This window comes from Tyto alba, unplaced genomic scaffold, assembly GCF_018691265.1.
Source record: "Tyto alba isolate M040663 unplaced genomic scaffold, T.alba_DEE_v4.0 Super-Scaffold_2, whole genome shotgun sequence".
NCBI classification, from domain to species: Eukaryota; Metazoa; Chordata; class Aves; order Strigiformes; family Tytonidae; genus Tyto; species Tyto alba.
Window position 1 is genome coordinate 1,058,596 of NW_024881282.1, and position 18,994 is coordinate 1,077,589.

At 50.2% G+C, this 18,994-nt stretch overlaps 1 protein-coding gene across 5 annotated transcripts in view; it reads right to left on the reverse strand.

Moving 5' to 3' along the window:
- STIM1 (stromal interaction molecule 1) overlaps window positions 1-18,994 on the reverse strand; it is a 99,850-nt gene that overhangs the window by 10,329 nt on the left and 70,527 nt on the right. For 3 of the 5 annotated variants that reach the window (XM_042791911.1, XM_042791912.1, XM_042791910.1), the window contains exons 7-13: window positions 18,318-18,495; window positions 13,015-13,192; window positions 8,616-8,783; window positions 7,412-7,512; window positions 6,690-6,925; window positions 4,666-4,746; window positions 1,416-1,482 (exon numbers count right to left, since the gene is read on the reverse strand). In XM_042791911.1, coding sequence (XP_042647845.1) covers window positions 1,416-1,482; window positions 4,666-4,746; window positions 6,690-6,925; window positions 7,412-7,512; window positions 8,616-8,783; window positions 13,015-13,192; window positions 18,318-18,495 — 1,009 coding nt within the window. The remainder of the gene's footprint in view (window positions 1-1,415; window positions 1,483-4,665; window positions 4,747-6,689; window positions 6,926-7,411; window positions 7,513-8,615; window positions 8,784-13,014; window positions 13,193-18,317; window positions 18,496-18,994) is intronic. The other 2 variants (XM_042791914.1, XM_042791913.1) reach the window with 1 other exon arrangement.

The following is an 18,994-nucleotide window of genomic DNA, read 5'->3' on the forward strand; positions in this document are numbered from 1 at the left end:
CCTGAGCTCGAGTCCCCGCAAACCCCACGCCCCACTCGCCCCTCGGCCGAGGGTGTAGAATGAAACACCTGGATGGACACGGGCTCAGGCAGCGCCCCAGAGCTGGGCGCATCCACGACCCACGGGGGACGGGGACCTCCAACGGCTGCCGCCCGTGGATCTTGTCCGGAACAAATCCTCCCAGGGCCGCCCACGGAACGCGATCCTCTGCTTGGGGTACAGCCCATCTCTGCACCCGGGACGGCTGCCGGAGGCCCCTCGCAGCACCCCAGTTAGACTAGACAGGATTCCTGCATCTACGGCCCACCCAGTCATTCGCCTCTTAACGCTGGCGTGGTGAATCGGGAGAGGTCGGGGATTTAGGGCTGTGGATGATGACCAGTCCCTATCGTACACACATCTCCAAAGAGCCATCGCTCGCCGGCTGTTACTACTGAGAGAGGCCAAGTTAAAGCCAGTGATCCAACTCCCTCCTCATTATTCAGCTGTTCCTTAGCCAAAACACAAGCGTGCCTCATCCCCTACCAAAACAGAGGTAAAGACTCGGTCTGAAACACAAAAATCCTGAGTGATGCCTTTTGCCACCTCTTAAAAACAGCACAAATCTCAAACCCTCCGGCAGCACCAACTGCTATCTCACAGCACCTACCATCCCATCGTGTTTCCTTTGCAATTCGCTTGGGAAGACCCCAAGTAAGTCAAGGCTTCAAATAAGGTCAGTGTTTGTTTGATTAGTTGCGTTACCTTTGTTCTCACAGGTGCATTACCCAAGTGAAAGACTGACTTACTGAAGCCATAACCGAGTGCCCAGGAACTCTCATTTGCTTAGCTACAGCTAAACAGCAGCACCTCCATGGTTTATGCACCCACTGAGTTTACAGATATGGGAATGGACTGTGGAGCACTCCTTAGAGGGTCCACCGGCACGGGAGAGTGGTTGAAGAAACAAACGTGTGGATAAATCACGAAATAAAGGCCTACAAGGAAAGGGCACAAGGAATCCAGGAGAAGGAGCACCCAAGCAAGCACCAGCTCTGAGGCACAGCAGGCAAGGGGGAGCTAGGAAAGAAACAGCAATATACCCAAAGCTCTCAGTGCGACAGCGAACTCCAGAGGTGACATCAGGAGGGGGTAGATCAGGGATGGAGTCCATCTGAAGGAAATAAGAGGAGGTGGTGTGATGGTAATAGATAGGGTGGACATGGCAAGCAGGAGCAGATGCAGTGGTGGTGGATGAGGAGCAAGAGGTGGAAGAGGTGGTGGAGGCAGCAGATGATGGGCTGGTGCCGGGAAGGTCGGAACTGAAAGACTGTCCAGAGGAGAGGCTGTGCTTTCGACGGAGAGAGACTCTGCCTGCCCGGTAGTGGGCAGGTTGGCCCGACTCATTCTGGCCTTGCACATAACTCTCTACCAACCTCTGAGATCCGTGGGCGTGCGGTGGGTCCACCAGGCGCTGGCGAACTGTGCTGGGCAAGGCAGGAGCTGCAATGAGAGAAAGGGGAGAAGGCTGAAGGCAGCACATCCCATCGGCGAGGAGGCACGGTGGGAAAGCTGCCAGGAGAGGCAGCACCGTGCCTTCTGTCACCGGGCTGCTTGTCGGGCCCCTGCAGCCATCCCACCTTGTTCTAGGAGTTATGCTGGTTTAACGCAGAAGAAGCATTAAGCGGGCGCCGCTGCTTAACATGCTAGATTAAAGCCCAGCCCGTGACAAACTCTGACATTCCCGATATAGGTGCTTTCTGAACACCTTATCTGACCATCTTGCTTGAAGCAGAAACTGGCTGCGTGATTCATCCTACCCAAGTCTACATCAGAGCTACCACCCAGGCTCCCTTTATAGCAGACGTGAAGTCGGTACTTTCAAGGCATGATTCATTTCATCCTAACGCAGACATCCGAATCGTTCAGATGCTTCGTGCCTTGGTAGTACTATTTCCCTACACAGCCTAAAAAAGGAGCCTCCGGTGATCAGCGCAGACGTGGGCACCCAGAGCCAGCGAGGCACACGCGGCTCCCGGAGCTCCGCTCTGCGCCCGCTTCCAGCACCGCTGCGCTGACGCAACTCCCGGAGCAAGGCGCAGGAACGCGGGGCCGAAAGTGGAGTGCAGCTGCAGGAAAGCTGCTCTGGAGATGCAGAAACCTCCAGCCTTTTACCCTCTGCCGGGCAGAACGGCTGGGACACGTGGCAGGTGTACAGCAACTACGGTATTAATTGAGTCGGCCACAGGCTTTTGTCATCAGTCCGTGCCTGAAGTGATAGCTCTGGTCCGAAAGTGGTATCGTCTGGCCCGAGGCTGTTTGATAATTAGCTTACTGATCAAAGAGATGCTTAGCTTGAAAAATATTTTCTGTAATTGCAAACTCTCTCTTCTCTCTCACAGAACCCCAGACTGGTTTGGGTGGGAAGGGACCTTAAATTCCCTCCAGTGCCACCCCCTGCCCCGGGCAGGGCCCCCTTCCCCCAGCCCAGGGGGCTCCCAGCCCCGTCCAACCTGCCCTTGAACCCTTCCAGGGAGGGGGCAGCCACAGCTGCTCTGGGCACCCTGGGCCAGCGCCTCACCCCCCGCACAGGGAAGAATTTCTGCTTTAGGTCTCATCTAAATCTGCCCTCGGTCAGTTTAAAACTGTCACCCCTCATCCAATCCCTATAATTAATCTTGTTTCAGAGAAACAAACTAGACTGCCTCCTTCAGTGCACTGTCACCAGTTAATTAACAGCTTTTAAAGATCACCGTGATCTCTCTGGCCACGCAGCCTTACCTGGCAGGCAACAGAGGCCAGAGAGCTCAGCCCGTTCCCTCTGCACCAAGGCTACGCACCGAGCCCAAGCCTATGGAAATTTCTGCACCTTCGTTTCGATCAGGCATTACATGTGGAAAACTAAGGATTCCACTGAGCTGCTCCGCCAGCCTGCAGACAACCAGACTGGTTGTACTTAGTCCACTAACTGCAATTTCCATACAAGATATCCCTTCTTTTGCAGGAGATAAGGTGTTCAGGATTGTTCAGGATTTCTTATGTGCGTAAGAAATAAATGTAAAAATGGGTTAAAAAGGTGAACAGACAGGAAAGCTAAGAAATGGAGTAGAAAGAGAGCTCCTTTGGGAATCGAAGAACCAGCAAATCACTGCTATAAAAACACACAGGTAGGAAACACGCAACTTCTGCAGCTCATCTGACAGCAACACCTCAAGTACTGAAGGATCACTGCTGGGACATATCGCAAGTGGAAGAATGAACAAGCAAGAATAATTCCGGCACCTTTGCTGTTTCCACATCCCCAAGGTTAACCACAGTTTCTCTCACAGGGTCCCAGCACTCAGGTTTACTTCTTGCTTTACTATACTGCCCATCTACGAACCTTTCGCTGGAGCTCTTTATACCATCCACTTTCTATTTCCAGATTTTTTTTTTTTTCTCTTAAGAGCTCCAAGAGCTGAAAATAAGTGAAATCAAGTCACATGGAGCCAAGGTGGAAACAAAATGCCTTGCTCCGGTGGTGACTGAAAAGAACTGCTCCGAGGAGGTGAGGGGGAGAGCGTTAACGGGCAGAACCAGAGGCTGTCCCAGCTCTCCCGCGGTGCCGCTGCGAACCAGGGCAGCACGGCCAGGAACGGCACGGCTGGTCCCTTCCTGCCCGCTGCTGGCGGGGACACAGTTTTGGTTTGGAGGGCTAATGGGGAATCCAAGCTCTGCAGAGCAATCAACTGGGCGATTATGTGCTCCTGCTACAGGTTTCTCTTTCTGTTGGGCCACGCTTTTTTCCCCCCTAAGGGGTTCGTTGCATTTTTTTTCCCCCCCGGTGTTCCAGCCCCCCATTCAGCAGCTCGACACCTTTCGCCTTCGCGCTCTCCTTTTGCACGATTTACCCTGCCGTACGCACAGCAGCGAAGGCTGCGGCCTCGCCTCGCGCAGCCCCCAGCCCCTCCGCGCTCCCCCCACAAACGTCGTCTCACCCCAAGACACTGCCCACCTTTCACCGACGCTGGCCAAATCACCAGCTCATCAGCTTGAGGCAGACCACCACCGCGCAAGCCCTAACCTCCATCCCATCGTTGGGCAGCGCTCCGCGAAGGGAAGGCTTCCAACCGAAACCAGGAGGCTCGGCGTCGTGGGGGCTGAGCGTGCCGACACCGGGGGACACGTTAGCGTGAATAGGTGGCATCGCCCGGGTTAGTTAAGGACACCGAGGGGAGGAAGGGCACAGCAACGGGCAGCAGCCCCCGCGGGGAGGGATCGGGGTCAGCCGCAGCCGGCAGCGGAGCGGCTGCGAGCACAGCCTGGGCGGAGGAGGAGGTGGGATGCGAAAGGGAACGTTATCACCTCCTCCTGGCCTAGCCTGAATCCTTAATTTCCACCTCAGGGGTAGAAAAAAAAAAAATCAAAAAAACCCCAAACCAAACCCAACAAGTAAAAACAACCCTCCAGATTTCATAACTGGATTTTTTTCAAAAAGAACATGTGAGAACTACAGCGAACTGTGATTCTTCTTCATCCCACCAGACTCTTCCCGGGGGTTAGTAAAGATGCTGATGACTCAGTGAAGAGATGTACATTCATTAGTTTTCCGTGCCAGAAAGTTGGGAAATTTGTGAATGTATTTTAGTCCAGAAAAAGGGCAGAGGGTAGAACAAAAAATTAAAATATAATTGAAGAGAACCAAACCAGGGTATTTCCAGAGGGACTGATCCTCCGAGGACAGAGACGAGCGGTCACTGAACCTGCGCCCGAAAAGCCAGGCTGCGTCTGGGATGGGCCAGCCGGGTGTGAACGGGAGAGAGAAAAATGTGATTTACTGGGAGAATCATCACGGGCAGTCAGCAACAGCCCCAGCGCATCTGGGGAGAAAAAAAACCTCATCGCTTCTCTCCTGAAGCAGTTTTTGCACACCAAGAAAGAAAAATCCTCTAGGGAAAGGCAAACGCTGCCTTGCTTTGGGAAGGTGGGTGCCCAGCGCTCGGTCCAGCTCCGGCACCCACAGGGATGCTGCAGCACGCAGGCTCACTGCCGGTAAGGGGATGGGAACTGCAGGTGCTCCCGGAGAAAAGTCTCCCTCGAGGTTGTCTCAAGCAAGGCACGAAAGCTGAGGCTTAAAATCTTGGATGAAGGCTCATGGCTCAGAGCTCACATCCACTGGAGAGCGTGCTTCAGGTGTTACTTAGGACTTTTCTTCAGACATCCCTTGCATTAATAGCTAGCTGGCATCTTTGCAAGTGATTTATTAGAGCTGTCTAGCTCAGTTTCTCATGGTAACTGGTAATCACAAAGACTAGTAGGACACCATTATCTGCCTGAGGCTTTAAACTCTCCCTAAGCACACCCGACCCCATAAACCACCAGCTCCAACCTGCACGTTTGCTGAGCCCTGGAATCACGCAGAAACCCTGTTCCTCCTGCCTTAACATCCTGCAGGCTACCCAAATCCTGGGTGCTCTGCCTTCACCCCCCTCGCCCTCAGCGCTTGGCTCCAGACCCTCACAGCACCTGACCAGAGCCCGAAGCCAGGAGGGAGGATGGTGATGGCACGTACGGGCATCTCCTGCAGCACACGCTGCAAACGCTGAGACTCTGCTGTTCCTCCCCCACCTTCTACCCAATTAACAGACTTTTCCTGAAGTCCTCGCTCAAAGGTGACCTGAATCAGACATAACTGAAGGCTGCTGCAGCTACCACTGTCAGCACGGGCTCCCTCTGCCAGCTGGAGCTCAGAGAGCTGTCACAGAGCGGCTGGAACAGCTCCTCAGTTCTCCCATTCTCTTGCGCAGTAGCTAGAGATAGGAAACTGTATTTGGAAAATGTGGTTCTGAGAGAAGCCAGGCTGAATCTGGGTCAGTTTAACACGCGAACAGTAGTCAGGACTGATTCACAAACCTTTTGCGGAGAAGGAGACAGCCTTCACTTAACCCGAGAGCTCAGCAACTGAGAGAGTAACAGGCACGAGGTGACCCAAGTTCAGCCCCTTCTGCCGTGAGATCCGGGCTCGCGAGAGCGGGATCACCCACCCTCCCCCTGCAGCAGCCCCGCTCCTCCCTACAGGAGTTGATGCACTTTGTATACGAAGAGTCACCGACAAAGCGGGCGAGAACGCCCGCCCCGGGGACTGCAACACGTGCGCAGGAGATGGGGCACTGGGCCTTCAGTCTTTGCTCCGGGCAACGTTGGAACGGGTTGTTACAGGCAGGCAGCATCACCACAGCAGGCTGCTCCTCCCCGTACGCGATGGGGAGAGGTGCAAATCCAAAGCTGTGCGTGAGGAGAGCGTGTCCTTTCACAGCCCAAACGAGTGCTCAAGCCAAGGGGAGGTCGGGACAATGCGCTCCGTTTCCCTTTCTCGCTTTTGTGAGTCTAGCCCCATGCCTTTGTTTTTTTTTTGGTTTTTTTTTTTTTGTAAAAGCTGAAATTCAGTGAGTCAAACAGAATAGCATACATACGATTAACTGATGACTAATAACATCTGCGAATTACTAGTTCTGCTGGAATTAACAGGCTCCGAGCAACCCCAGCAGTGGTCTGGCACTTAGGGCCATTCCCCACTCTTAACGACTAACAGTTTGCCTTTGGTCATTGAAAAACCAACCTGGACACCTGAATTCCTCCCGACCCATTCGAACTAGGATCCCGGGTCCGCCCCACGTTGCGGCACCCGGCAGACGCAGGCTCCCCAGGCACAGCTAACGTGGGCTACGTACATTGTATGGACATGGGAGACACGATCTCTTCGTCCAGATCGTCCACGTCATCGGTCATGATGAAGTGCGAGGGGTTGGGCCGCGGGGTGCCCATCCAGCCGGGGTCAATGTTAAGGGCTGAGGCCAGGGTGTGGATGCCTGGGTTGTTGACGATCTGGAAGCCGCAGAGCAGTTCTATCTGCTGCCAGCGATGCAGGCGCTCCCGCAGCGCAGCCGTCACTTCGCTCAGCGCTTGCCTGGAAGCAAGGTTCAGACGAGGGGAAAAACGTAGGGAATGAAGGAAAAAACACACCGCAGGTTGGGTAAATTTAAACTGACGGGGAGTCTAACGGTTCAGCTTTGTAACCTAATGCTTGAGACATCTGTCATTCTGTTTTCAGGAATATAACAATTTAAAAAAGTAAAAAAAAAAACAAAAGAAATCAATGACGACTGAAATATCCAGGGATAATCACTTAAGAATATGCAGCCTCCCAAATCCCCATTTTGAGAGGACTTTCAATTGCTCTGCTTAACTGCGTTTTCTTGTTTCACACAGATGAAATCAAAAACTTAATGATGAAAAGGAGCAAGTCCAATCCCAGCTAACTAAAGTCAGCAGAACAAAAGTTCAGCAAAATGAGACCAAGAGCACCTTCACAGGCTCCAGTACGCTCGTGTCTAATAGGAGAGGGGTGAAAGAGGCAGGCAGAAATAAGGGAAGGTATTAAGTAGATACTCACTTTGCAGTTAAGATTTTATGATCAACATCATCTAGAGATGAGCTGTGAGCAACATGAAATGTTCCAAACAGGGTGTTTCGCTTCTTTTTAATTTTTTCAGCCTGGAACATCAACAGAAAAAGGTCACAGGAAGAAGATGACCTTATGTTTCCTCCAGGACAAGAACATCCTGGATGGACTGAGACAGAAATAGTCCCTGCAGCTGTTTGCACACATGTAAATAGTGTGAATCGGGTTTTTACTGAAGGATGTTATTCTTCCTAACGCAGCGGGTGAGGAATTTGCCAGCAGTGATAAGCAGGTTGGGCGTTTCATGCTCCTCCTTGGCCCTTCTCCTGATCTCCCAAGAGTCAGAGGGAATTGAACCAGCTACTTCACACAGCGAATGGCTCTCATAAAGCCTTGTTTTGTCCTTCCCATGAGTAAACCACCAGAGAAACACTGTTAACGCCCCAGGGTTGCTGGTTTGGGGAGGTTTTTTGTTTTGGGGTTCCTCTGTGACACAGTATGTATTCAAAATTAAAGTCTCCACACACGGCTCTTTGGTTCACAGATCCAGTGGCATTAACTCGAGACTTACAGAAGGCAAACCAAGGACGTGGACATGGGAACTAACACAGCAAAAGGAAAACCATTGAAATGTTAAAATGTTCAGAATGAAAACTGATTAAGGCAGACAAATTTTTCAATGCTGCCGCTCTGATTGCTGTGTATGTCCACAGAGACAAATACATGTTACAACAGCTCCCCTGCAGCTTTTTGGTTGGCACAGAAAATTTGAAACAACTGGGAATACAGAAATGATTCATTGCTGCAGATCGCATGCACACGTTAGAAATTTCGTTGCCCGTGCACGTTAAATCACCTAAAGCAGGGATTATGCTTAGTAGGTGCAAACCCTTCTGCTCACTGACTACTCTGCACCTTCCCCAGGGCTCCAGCCCCCTGAGGACAGGCCATCGCAGCCCACGGGCATGCCCAGGTCAGGCCTGCCGTGCCCTGAGAGGTGACTGCTCATTAGCGTTTCCAGCCTTTACTTCAACCTCTACGAAGGTTTGTGCTGCACTTTCAAAAAATGCAAATTTAAGGCATTAAAAGGGAAATAAAGAAGGTGCAGAGAAACCAACTCTGCGGGTTTCACGCCCCACAACTTTTCCTGGGGCTGTGAGGGGAAGACCCGGGAGAAGACGCTGGAAATTCTCACCCCTTCCTTGGCCACCAGCAGCTGCTTCTCCGCGTTCTGTTTCTTGATGTTGTAGTACTGGACCTCCACCTCGTGCGTCAGCTGGAGCCATTTCTGCAGGGCCTCGGGCGCAGCCCAGCTGCAGTGGGACTCCAGCTCTTTCTCGGCGTTCTTGAGTGCCATCCGGACCTGGGGAGAACCGGCCGGCGTTGCAGCAGCGGCGGGGACAACCTGCCCTCCCGCCAGGTCATCCCCACCACTGGCTGCCAACCCGGTGCTTTTAGGCACCAGAAAAAAAGGAAAAAAGAAAAGCAAACCCCCAAAAGACTCCACGTAACTTAATCTTACTCGTGAGAAAAGCCAAAGTCATTAGGAGGGGAGGCGGCAGCCTGGTGCTGCAGGCAAGCGAGAGGAGCGCAGCAGAAGCCGGCAGCCAGGGCTGCTGCTCGGGTGAGCAGAACACCCCGCAGTGCCTCCCCGTCATCCCAAAGGCGAGCTCCCTCCTCAGAACACTCCCGCCAGCGCCGTGCTGTCCTGCCTCAGCACCTCAGCTCCCAGGGAGGGTCAGCGCAGCGTGGGCTCGTCGCTGACCTGGTCCACCCCTTCGCGTCCGCTCCTCTGCCTCACAGCGGCGTAAACCGCAGGCAAACCCTCCGGAGCTGACAGCACCATGCACGCGTTAGTTAAAAGAGGATTCGACTTTAGGTAGGGATATTCAGGGTGCCCGTCGTAGCCTCTAGAAACCCCTGCAAAGTTTTTCTGCCTGCCTGCAGGTCTGCAAAGCCCACAGATTCTCCTCCCGAGGCAGGATCGCTGACAGCACCGCAGGCAATCGCCTTTTCTCGCTGCAGCTCCTGAGCCAAACAGAGGGAGCTTGTCAAGAGACAACTTTCACACTGGAGCAAGATGATAAAAATATTTAGACACAAAACATGTGCTGCTTGGTCAGGAAAAAAAATAACACGTCTGGAATCAGCAGTTTCTGTAGCTTTCTGGGGGACTCTCCTTCCATCCCAGCTCAGTCTCCTCCACACACCATCGGTCTGGTCTCCTCCACACACTTACTTATCTTGCTGGAGAAGGGAGCGATTACAAAATTAGAAGGAAGTGGGTGACAAGCTTAAGTTGAAGATGCCAAAACCTTACGTAAAAGCATTTGGTGCTAGAGACCATCAAGAATTAACACTTCCCTTCCACTACACGTGATGTGCAGAGACTTTAATAAACCTGAAGCCTGACACAAGCCCTGCAAGAAGTTAACGTGACCCACACCGGAGAACCCGAGGGATGGCGACTGCAGCTCGGAGCTGCTGCAATCCAGGGACAGCACAGCGGCGGTGGACCGGACTGCTCCTCAACCACAGCACCTCGAAGCTCAGGAGGGGTGTACGTGGTTATAAGCTGCACAACAGACATCCTGGCTGGTAAAATAAAAGCCAACCCTAAGCACCTTCAGGAGCTGTCACCGCCCCGGCAAACCAACGCAGACCTTCTCCTGACAGAGGTGGAGCTGGGAGGAAAGGCCCAGCTTTGCAGCCAGGGCCGCACGCGTGTCCCCGGGCTGATGCCTGGACGATGTCTGTCCCATTTTCTCTTTCTGTTCTTTAGGGCCCAGGTCTAAGAAACGCAGAGGCAGTGGGAGCGTGTCCAGGGACCTCCCCGGCCCAATGCTCGCTTCCCACAGCCGTGTTTACACCCACCCTTGCCTGGTGCCGGTGCCTCTTCATTTCCCACAGAGCACAGCCGCAAGCGGACTGGAGATAAGCATTTTTTTAAAAAGATTGCTCCAACTTGGATCTTTTCCCTTAATGTGTTATTTAACTCAGTCATGTCTCACCAAGTCTGGCATAGGCGTTTTCTAGTGAGCCAAAAGCACCAGGTTACACGCAGATACTTTGAAATCCCATACTTTATCCTGGAGGACATTTGAACAATCCATGTAGAAATAGCCAGGAGACACTGCACAGAAGAGGTCAGCTACTTGTATCACACAGGTGTGATTTAGTCTTGTTGAGCATAACTCTGCCTAAATCATTCAAAAAGTTACAAATTCAGAAATCGCAGACCCCAGGAAGGTCTGTTTTTTCCCCTCTGACACCAGCACCACCAGGCACCACGCCCACTACAGGCAGAACTCTGACCACGATCTGCAAGCATCTGGGATTTAGAAATACAGAGAATAACTGAGCAGGAAATCTGACACTAGATACTTGGGGCAGAGGAGTGCTCAAAACATTTGCAGGAACAACATTTTATGGAATGGTGGAAAAGGGAAGCAGCGCAGAACAACAGTGGTTGGGATGAGCTGTTACACAGCAGTGTCCAAAACACAAGCCCTCTCAGTTCTGCAGGGCAATTAATACAAATAGGAGTTACTTTGTGTGCCTACATTCTCCTGGGAAGATTCCTAAGACCTCATTTTGATCACTAAGAGCAACAACTCATAAAGGGAGGAATGCCCTCTGGGTCTGTGGCCCTGGCTGGGTCCATGGTCTGGGGGAGGATGACCTGGAGAGGAGAGAGGATCGGTATGAACAACCCAGTACAGGAGAGTCCCATCCCAGAAACACAGTGTGTCCCCATCTCATACGCCCAAATCCAGTAGGAGCTTCCAAACCCTCCAGTATCATCTTAGTGGTAAGAATCGCCTGGTGCAAAAGAATGTCTTGTTCTAATATTCCCTGGGACCCAAGAATATCTTGAAATCGGATGAGTTTTATGGTCAGTGGGAGTGACTGGTTAATGTTATCTGTGGTCTACAGCTCGCTGGGACAGTGATCGTGTTATAATCACACAGTGTGGGTCAGGTGGGTAAAACCAATACTCACCCTGCCAGTGCATCCCTCCTGAAGGCCTCTAAGAAACAACAGAGCAGTTAAGTCACCTCTGGCTTTCCAGGCTTCTTAACAAGTGCAAAGTGGAGGGGGAAGTGGAATGGATGAGATCCTGCCTCCTCCAAAAGCAAGGGGCAGGTCAGGTACAAGGGCTCAGGGCTACAAGAGCAAGGCTACACATCCTTATTTCATGGCCCACAATACAAAGAGACCAAATTTCTGTCTGTGTGAGTACAGACGTCCCAGTGCGTGTCCTGAAATGGAGCTCAGTGACTTTGTGGAGAGGCTGTGTGACCAGTTAGGAGAAACGATGTTGGATCACGAGAGAAAAGGTGGTGACAGGCGCCTGCGGGTGCCTGGGCTGTTGGTATTCTAAGCAGGAAGGAAATTTACTGTTTGCTGACTATTTGCATACCCAGGCTGCACTGCCCTGTGGCTCCCCAGTTACCCGATGGCCCAGGACACTTGTTTCTTCTCCCTTGTCAATGAAAACCCTAAATTCTTGTCTCATTTTCTTCCCCATCCTCCATGGTGACGTAAAAGATTGGACACATTCAGGTTGGGGGGATATGCTGACGGCCTCAGAATATCCACGGTACTCGCTTGGCTGATGCAATTCTGGCTCACACAATTTCACTTTAAACTGATCTATAAATTAAGGTCAGATAAGAACTGTCCCTCAGATGAAACAGGAACCACTGGAACTGTGGTTTTGGACCTCTCTTGTAAGTTTGGGCAAAGGGCAGTTTTGAGGTAAAATTCCCAGATGCTCACTCTTTGCTCTCTGCTACTGCAGGCAGCTGCCATGAGCAATGTCCCTGATTTCCATTATTTTCCTATAGCTTCTGTTATAGGTCTCAGGGTTTTTAGATGTAGGATTGAGAGTGCTCCTTCCGAGCTACAGCAAATTATTTTACAAATGCTCCATGTATCCTTCTGGACAAAACACATTTTATTTTTGCCAGCAGCAGCATTATACACAATATTCTGCCTACGTTACGATATGTAACTTGGGGACTTATTTTCCTGCTAGTCTAAACTTTAAAGTAATGATTTGGAGAATTGAGTACGAACTCTAACCTTGCTGTACAAGATTTTAATCTAGTGTTAAATCTCCTTGGAAGGAAGTTTCCTTTGTACACCTCTCCGATTCACAAGCAAACACGGCAAGCACAACTAAACTCATTGCAAACCTCTCCCAAAACCATGAATAGAAAAGAAGAAAAAGAAAGAGTTTATGGTTTGGAGTGGGAATTAGAAGTCATCGGAGGGGTGCAGCTATAGGCCAAGTTCAACCCCTCTCCTGAATGGCAAGCTGGGACACTGTGTGACAGCAGCACATTGCTCTTGAGACAGGACCTGCACAGTCCCGGCTACCCAACACACAAGCAGCACTGTCATGCAGCTCAGGGGACGTGCAACGTGGGAGAAATAATTGGATCTTTTCTGCCACGAAGGGGAGCGGAAGAGCGTTACAAGCAGAACACCACTGGCTTTCTCAGAAGGATGAAGCAGAGTGAGGAGCTGCCTGCTGCTCCCGCTGGCACGTCCCGTATGTGAGTGCACACACCTGGCTGAACCCTCACCTGCTCCAGCTCTTGCTCAGCGTATTTCTGCCGGCTCAGTTCATTCTCCGTGCCCTCCCGCAGCTCTCGCAGCCGGTGTGCCTCCTGCTTGGCAATGCTGATCTCGTCCTGCAGCTTCTTCTCCAGGTGCACCTTTTCCACCTCCACGGAGCGATGCTCCTCCTGAGCCTTCTGCAGTCTGCAACACACGAGAGACCGAGCGCCCAATGCTGTGCGTGCCGGGCTAGCCGCACACCGCCGCGGGAGCCCACAGCGCAAGGGCTGGCCAGCCACAACCCAGACCAGCCCTGCGCCCCTGGTTTCTCCGTGTTGATGTCAACATCGGAGATCTGTATTTGGAAAGTCAAAGAGAAAGTTCACCGTGCCCGAGAAGAAATCAAATTGTCAACTCTGCAGTCTCAACTATTTCGTTTATCAAATACACAGTATGCACTTTCTTAATTTTCCAAAGCACATCAAGATTTCTCTCAGTAACCATCAAATTAATTTGAATTTTCATTATATTTAGGAAACTGAAGACCTTTGCCTTTCATAAAAGAAAAGGGAGGAGAAGATCTGACTGAGCAACAGGTATGACCACCCAGATGGGATGCCTCTGCATTCCCCTTGCAAAAGCCTCCAAATTTAGACATGTCTTGATCTTGCCTGGAAGTTATTATTTTTCCTCATGACAGAATTACATCAGTAGGAATTATGTATGACAACAAAAAGTAGTAACAGATTACTTCTACCCATTCAGGAAGGTTCAACCATTCAGCCTGGAAAGCCACAGCCCTCTGAAGGAGACACCACCGCAGCCACAGCGGGATGTTCCAGCGTTTCTACAACGTTTGCATTTCAGGGGAGTTGCACTAGTGTAAACACAAACCTCACACAGGTTCAGTGAAACCAAATTAGCACCAAGAATGAACCTGACCCACATGGGACTGAGCTGTCCTCAAAAGGGGTGGTAAAGTCTCTGGTTGTTGCCACCCAAACAACCTCTAATGCCAGCAGAGCCTCTTTTTAAATACAGTCCCAAACCCATGTGCTTCTAGAGGCACAGCGACTGCCAAATAAAAGGGGAAAAAGATTTGGCAAATATTCGATTGAAATGAAGAGGTTCACTTCATAACGAAGGTTCTGAAAAATTGTGTTGAACAAGTACAAATTATTCAAATGAAAAATACCTTTGTGTTTGTTTGTTTGTTTGAAACGGTGGCAACAATTAAACCCTGGATCAAATTTCTGAGGAATGAAGTTATCTCTGGATAACTTCAAATCATGAGGTGATGAGTTCCCAGAACACAATGAAGTGTTGTGGCTTACACTGTCAGAAACCAGGTGCATCAGTCTAACAGTCTCACCTTTTAAACAGGAACTTTTCTTTCAAAAGTTTCAGTTACCACAGTTTGAGATAAATCAATAAAGGTTGGACAAAACCAGACTGTAGGAGCAGCAGAGGCAACGCTGTTTTTAACCCAGACCAAACTAAGGAAACTCCTGTTTTGTGCCATGAGAAGCAGAGCTCTACTCCCACCCGAAGCGGCCCCTTCTCCCTGCATGCACCTCCTGCCCTGCCCAGGCAGCTTCTCCATGGGTCGGTGGGATCCTAAAAGAAAAAAAACACCCTAAACCCCTGAATAGAACCATCTTAGCCAGAAATAGGTATTTCAAGGTCAATAAAATATTTCTCCCATTCAACATCCAAACTGGAGAGCAAACCCACAGAGCGATGCGTGGGAGAGACAGAGGTGAGGGGACGGCGGGGTCTGGCTCAGGTTGTGCCATACCCGGGCTGCAAAAGATAAATAAGGACTCCTCTTCCTCGGGCTTATCCCGGGCAGATGGCAACGGGAAACAGACTGGATGGGCTGGACTCTCATCGGCCATGATGTTGGCTCTCTTCTTGGAAAAGGAGCATTTTCAATTTACAGCTCTGCTGAGAAACTCAAGTGGTTTTTTTCCTAATTTAAAGAGACTCTTGCCAAGACATTCCAAGTTTTTAGATAAACCCACGCTCTCTGCCCTGCGCATCAGCGCTAAAGCTCTTCCATACTAGGGCTGTAAGAATCCCAAACTACCAAAATATCTCTGTTTAAAGGAGAAATTTCCCCATATTATGATGCCTAAGAGGGAAGGAATTTGATCTTTAAGATAATTCTCAAAGGCACTCTAACATTGTATTTTCCCTTACTACCCTTTTTTTTCCTGAGAGCAGAGCCCATATTTTTTTATGTTGGTTATGGACAAAACCACGTTTTGCCTGTGCATTCCTGTTCAAACCCAGCTGGTTCCACAACACCGGTTTCATGTGCACTGAGCTCTGCGAGATGGCAAAGTGCCTTCAGAGCTACATTTGTAATGAGGGCAAGAAATCAAGGTCCATCCAGGGGCTTCACAATTCAGGAGCAGATCTTCAATACAATCAGAAGATCTTCAATACAGATCTTCAAACAACCTTCAATCATCAATAGGATGTGCTAAGACATGAACGTTTTTATCTTGATGGGTCATTTAATTGACTGGAAAGTGTCACTGTTGAAGGATGTTCTCAAAAGGCATTTTGAAGATGAACAAAAAAAATGGCTTTTTGTATCAACACTCCCTTCTCAACTCTCCAGGAACGTATCCGAGTTGTTCATCAAATCACAGCGTCAGCAGCTGACAGGCAACTGGAAAGGCACCGCTTCCCTTCCGGAGGGCTGTTCAGCACCAAGTTGCAATGAGCCAGGAAAGGAGATTACTTCAAGCTCTAGAAAAGAAGTTTCTCAGCAGAACTCCAGAACAACTTCTACACAAGCCCGTGGGAACTGGTGCTATTGGTAGTTTTTGCAGTTTCTACAGTGGCTGAGGACCACAGCTGAACCTCGCTGGGGTGCAAGATGAAGAAGTGAAGGTGTATTCCCTACTCCAGAGGAGAATTAGACCAAGCCTCTGCCAAAAGGCCCCACAAGGTCCAGGAATCCACCTCCCACTTCCTGAACTCCAGCTCAGTGCCCTCTGCAGAACACAAGCCCTCTCAGCTGCAAACTCAGCAGAAACATCACAAGCTGCTCTGGCTTAAGACCCGAGCTATGCTCAGCATGGGTGGTTTTGTGTTTCTTCCTATCTGGCTTTAGAGCATTAGCTGAACTTCCCAGGCACACCGACTTGTTTACGTGGCTCTGCCCTCGGCAGCAGATCCCAAGGTCGTTCCCCACAGGGCACGTTCACAGCAGCCGGCGTTCAGACCTCTGGTGTGACCTGCTCTTCAGTGACACCCAGCAGAGACCTCCTGGCCTGGACGCGGCTCTGCTGCTCCAGGAGACGGACATTGAGAAGGAACGTCTGTGTCCTTTGGCTGCAGAAATAAAAATCATCTTTTTCTTTGGGGTATTTCCAACCTGCAATGTAAAATTACACAAAGCTCTGTGAAACCAGCTGTGCGTTGGAGCCGGCCCCACGGTAGGCAGGGGGGAAATGCACTTTATTCTACCTCTACGCCAGAAGGAAAGCAGGTCAGATATCCACACCACTGCCAGGGGAATGTGCCCGGTTTGGCACCATCGGCTTGGTACTTCCTCAAGTGTTTGCTCTCTCCACAGACGCCAACTGATGCGATCACACTCGAAGAAGAAAGCCTTCGAGTAACACCCACATGCAGGACAATTCCCCGAAGGCTGTCATGAGCACGGAGGCAAGAAATCAGGCTGCAGTCTGGTGGGTTTGTCGTCACGGTTTCCAAAGACTCGGCTGTTTGCAGAAGTCTCCACGGCAGACGGACGTCCTGGGGATGCCGGTGTTTGCCCAGGTAGCAGCCAGCTCCGCTCCCAGAGAAGCCACCGGGAACGCAGCCGTCAGCTCACACAGTGGCCAAATTAAGGTTTATCTTCCAAAATGACACTTAAAACTAATGAAAAATAGCTGCAGCCCAAGACTATCACGCTCTGCTATTTGCTAAATCTGCCGTTAAAAAAGTCTTATTGCCAAAAACCCCCACTCGTTTGTCATCAACTGCCTTGAATGCTCTTTCCTTTCCCAAAAGACTCTTGTGTCCACAGTTAGCCTCTTGTGCAGCCCGTTCTCTGGCGAGTCGTTTTGCTGGAACCATCAGAATCTTTTCTGTGAGTAGAGGTCACATTCCTGAGGCTAGAGTATTTTGTTCAAGAGTCTAGAGTTCAGGTATTGATATTTAATACTCTAAAATTTTTTTTTTTTTTTTCATTCTTTCCAGTCAACACTCCTGGATTTAGCTATCACTGTGCAGGCAGGGAAGCACAGACTTTTACATATAGCTCAAAGAATTCAAGTGGGGGTGTGTCATTCCTCTGCTTCCACTGTTTCAGCATGTTTTTTCCCCACCAAAAGGCAGGGGGAAACAACCCGATCAGCCTGGATGATGAATTCAAAGTGAGCTGGATTACCTTACACTCCTTTAAGAGGCTCTTCTTCCCCTCCAGGTACAGATTTACACCGTCATTTTAGGTGGTGGGGATCCTGATATACTTTCAGTATGAGTCAGACTGGGAGTAGAAACCACTGTACGTTTCACTGCTCCTCCATAATTAAATGTGGCAAATGAATAGGAAGCACCTATCTGAAATAAGACAACGCACTCAAAATGAAGAGTGACCGCTGTCGAGTGCAGAAGGAGCACTCACATCCGCTGTGCTCAGCTGGATATTTTGCTCCTTAGAGCAGCAAAGTTCTGAGTGCAGAGAGGAGATGGCTCCCACGCTAACAGCAGCAAAACTAAGCAGAGTCAAGTCTTCCCCAAAATTCGGAAAGTACTTTTTTGAGGTAGGAATGACCATTAGAGCAGAACGGGAACTAAACAGATGGACAAAACAGCATAAAAGCAATGTGGAAAGGAAACAAAAATGTGTGGGAGCATGTGCAGCTGTGTTGGGCTACGTGTCAGCGTGCACCGGAGCCCACCTCGGACCAGGAGAGGCTGGCACCGGGCGCCGTCACTTTGCTCAAGTGACTTCACTGCCACATCTCAGGATTGTAGTAACGCAAGGGAGTTTTTACCACCCAGGCCTTCACGTGGCACACTGCAAGTACAGATAACTAGGACGTCACCACCAAAGAGCAGGTCGAGTGAGCACGCACACATCTTGACGTGTAGCCTGGTAACGGAATCCACGCACGAGCCAGGCACCGCCCGAGCTGTTAAGATGGGCTGGCAGGTTTGCTACGGTCGCTCAGGAAGGTGCTGACTGGTACAGAGCAGCACGACAGCTAAAAAGAAAATCTCTCCTGAAATTTAAACGAGTAACAACCTTGCAGGAAAGACTGCCAAGTTGATCGCTCCAACTGGGTGGACGCGTCACACCTACCTTTCTTGAAGGTCATGGAGAGACTGTTCAGCTCTGTGAAGTCCCTCGAGGTCTTTCATCATCTTCTTCATGTGCTCCTTTGAATAGCGATTCTGGATGTAGGCAAACCAGCAGCCGCCCACTCCGATGACGATGGACACCACCAGCATGAAGTCCTTCAGGTGGTTGTGACGAGTTACTGGAAGAGACCAGAGATACCACTGAACTCAAAAGAACATGGCGATTAACTTCACAATGCTTCACCCACACCAGAGCTGGCCACAAGAACTTAAGACAGTGTTAGAAGAATTGTGACCCAGGATTCACACAGGGAAAAGATGAGCTACGTTGTTTTTTAAGGGGAAAAGAAGAAGTTTGACAACATTTATTCAATTTGAATGGGGAAGGGGGAAGAAAAAAAAAAAAAAGAAGATGAAATTCGAAATCTTATACATATAATTTGCCTAGCAACACATGATACAGGAGAGCCTTCACACAGGAACCCCCAGAACAACCGTGCTCTTTTAGGACAATATCGATACCACTGAGTATGAAGATGCAAAAGCAAAGAAGAAAATAACTGTTGAAAAAAATATGACTGTGATCACAGATGTGGGGCAGATCGAGTATCAAACTGCCAAGTTGCAAAACTTTCATCAGAATTACAACTCAATGTGGAAACCCCCTTTTTCAACAGT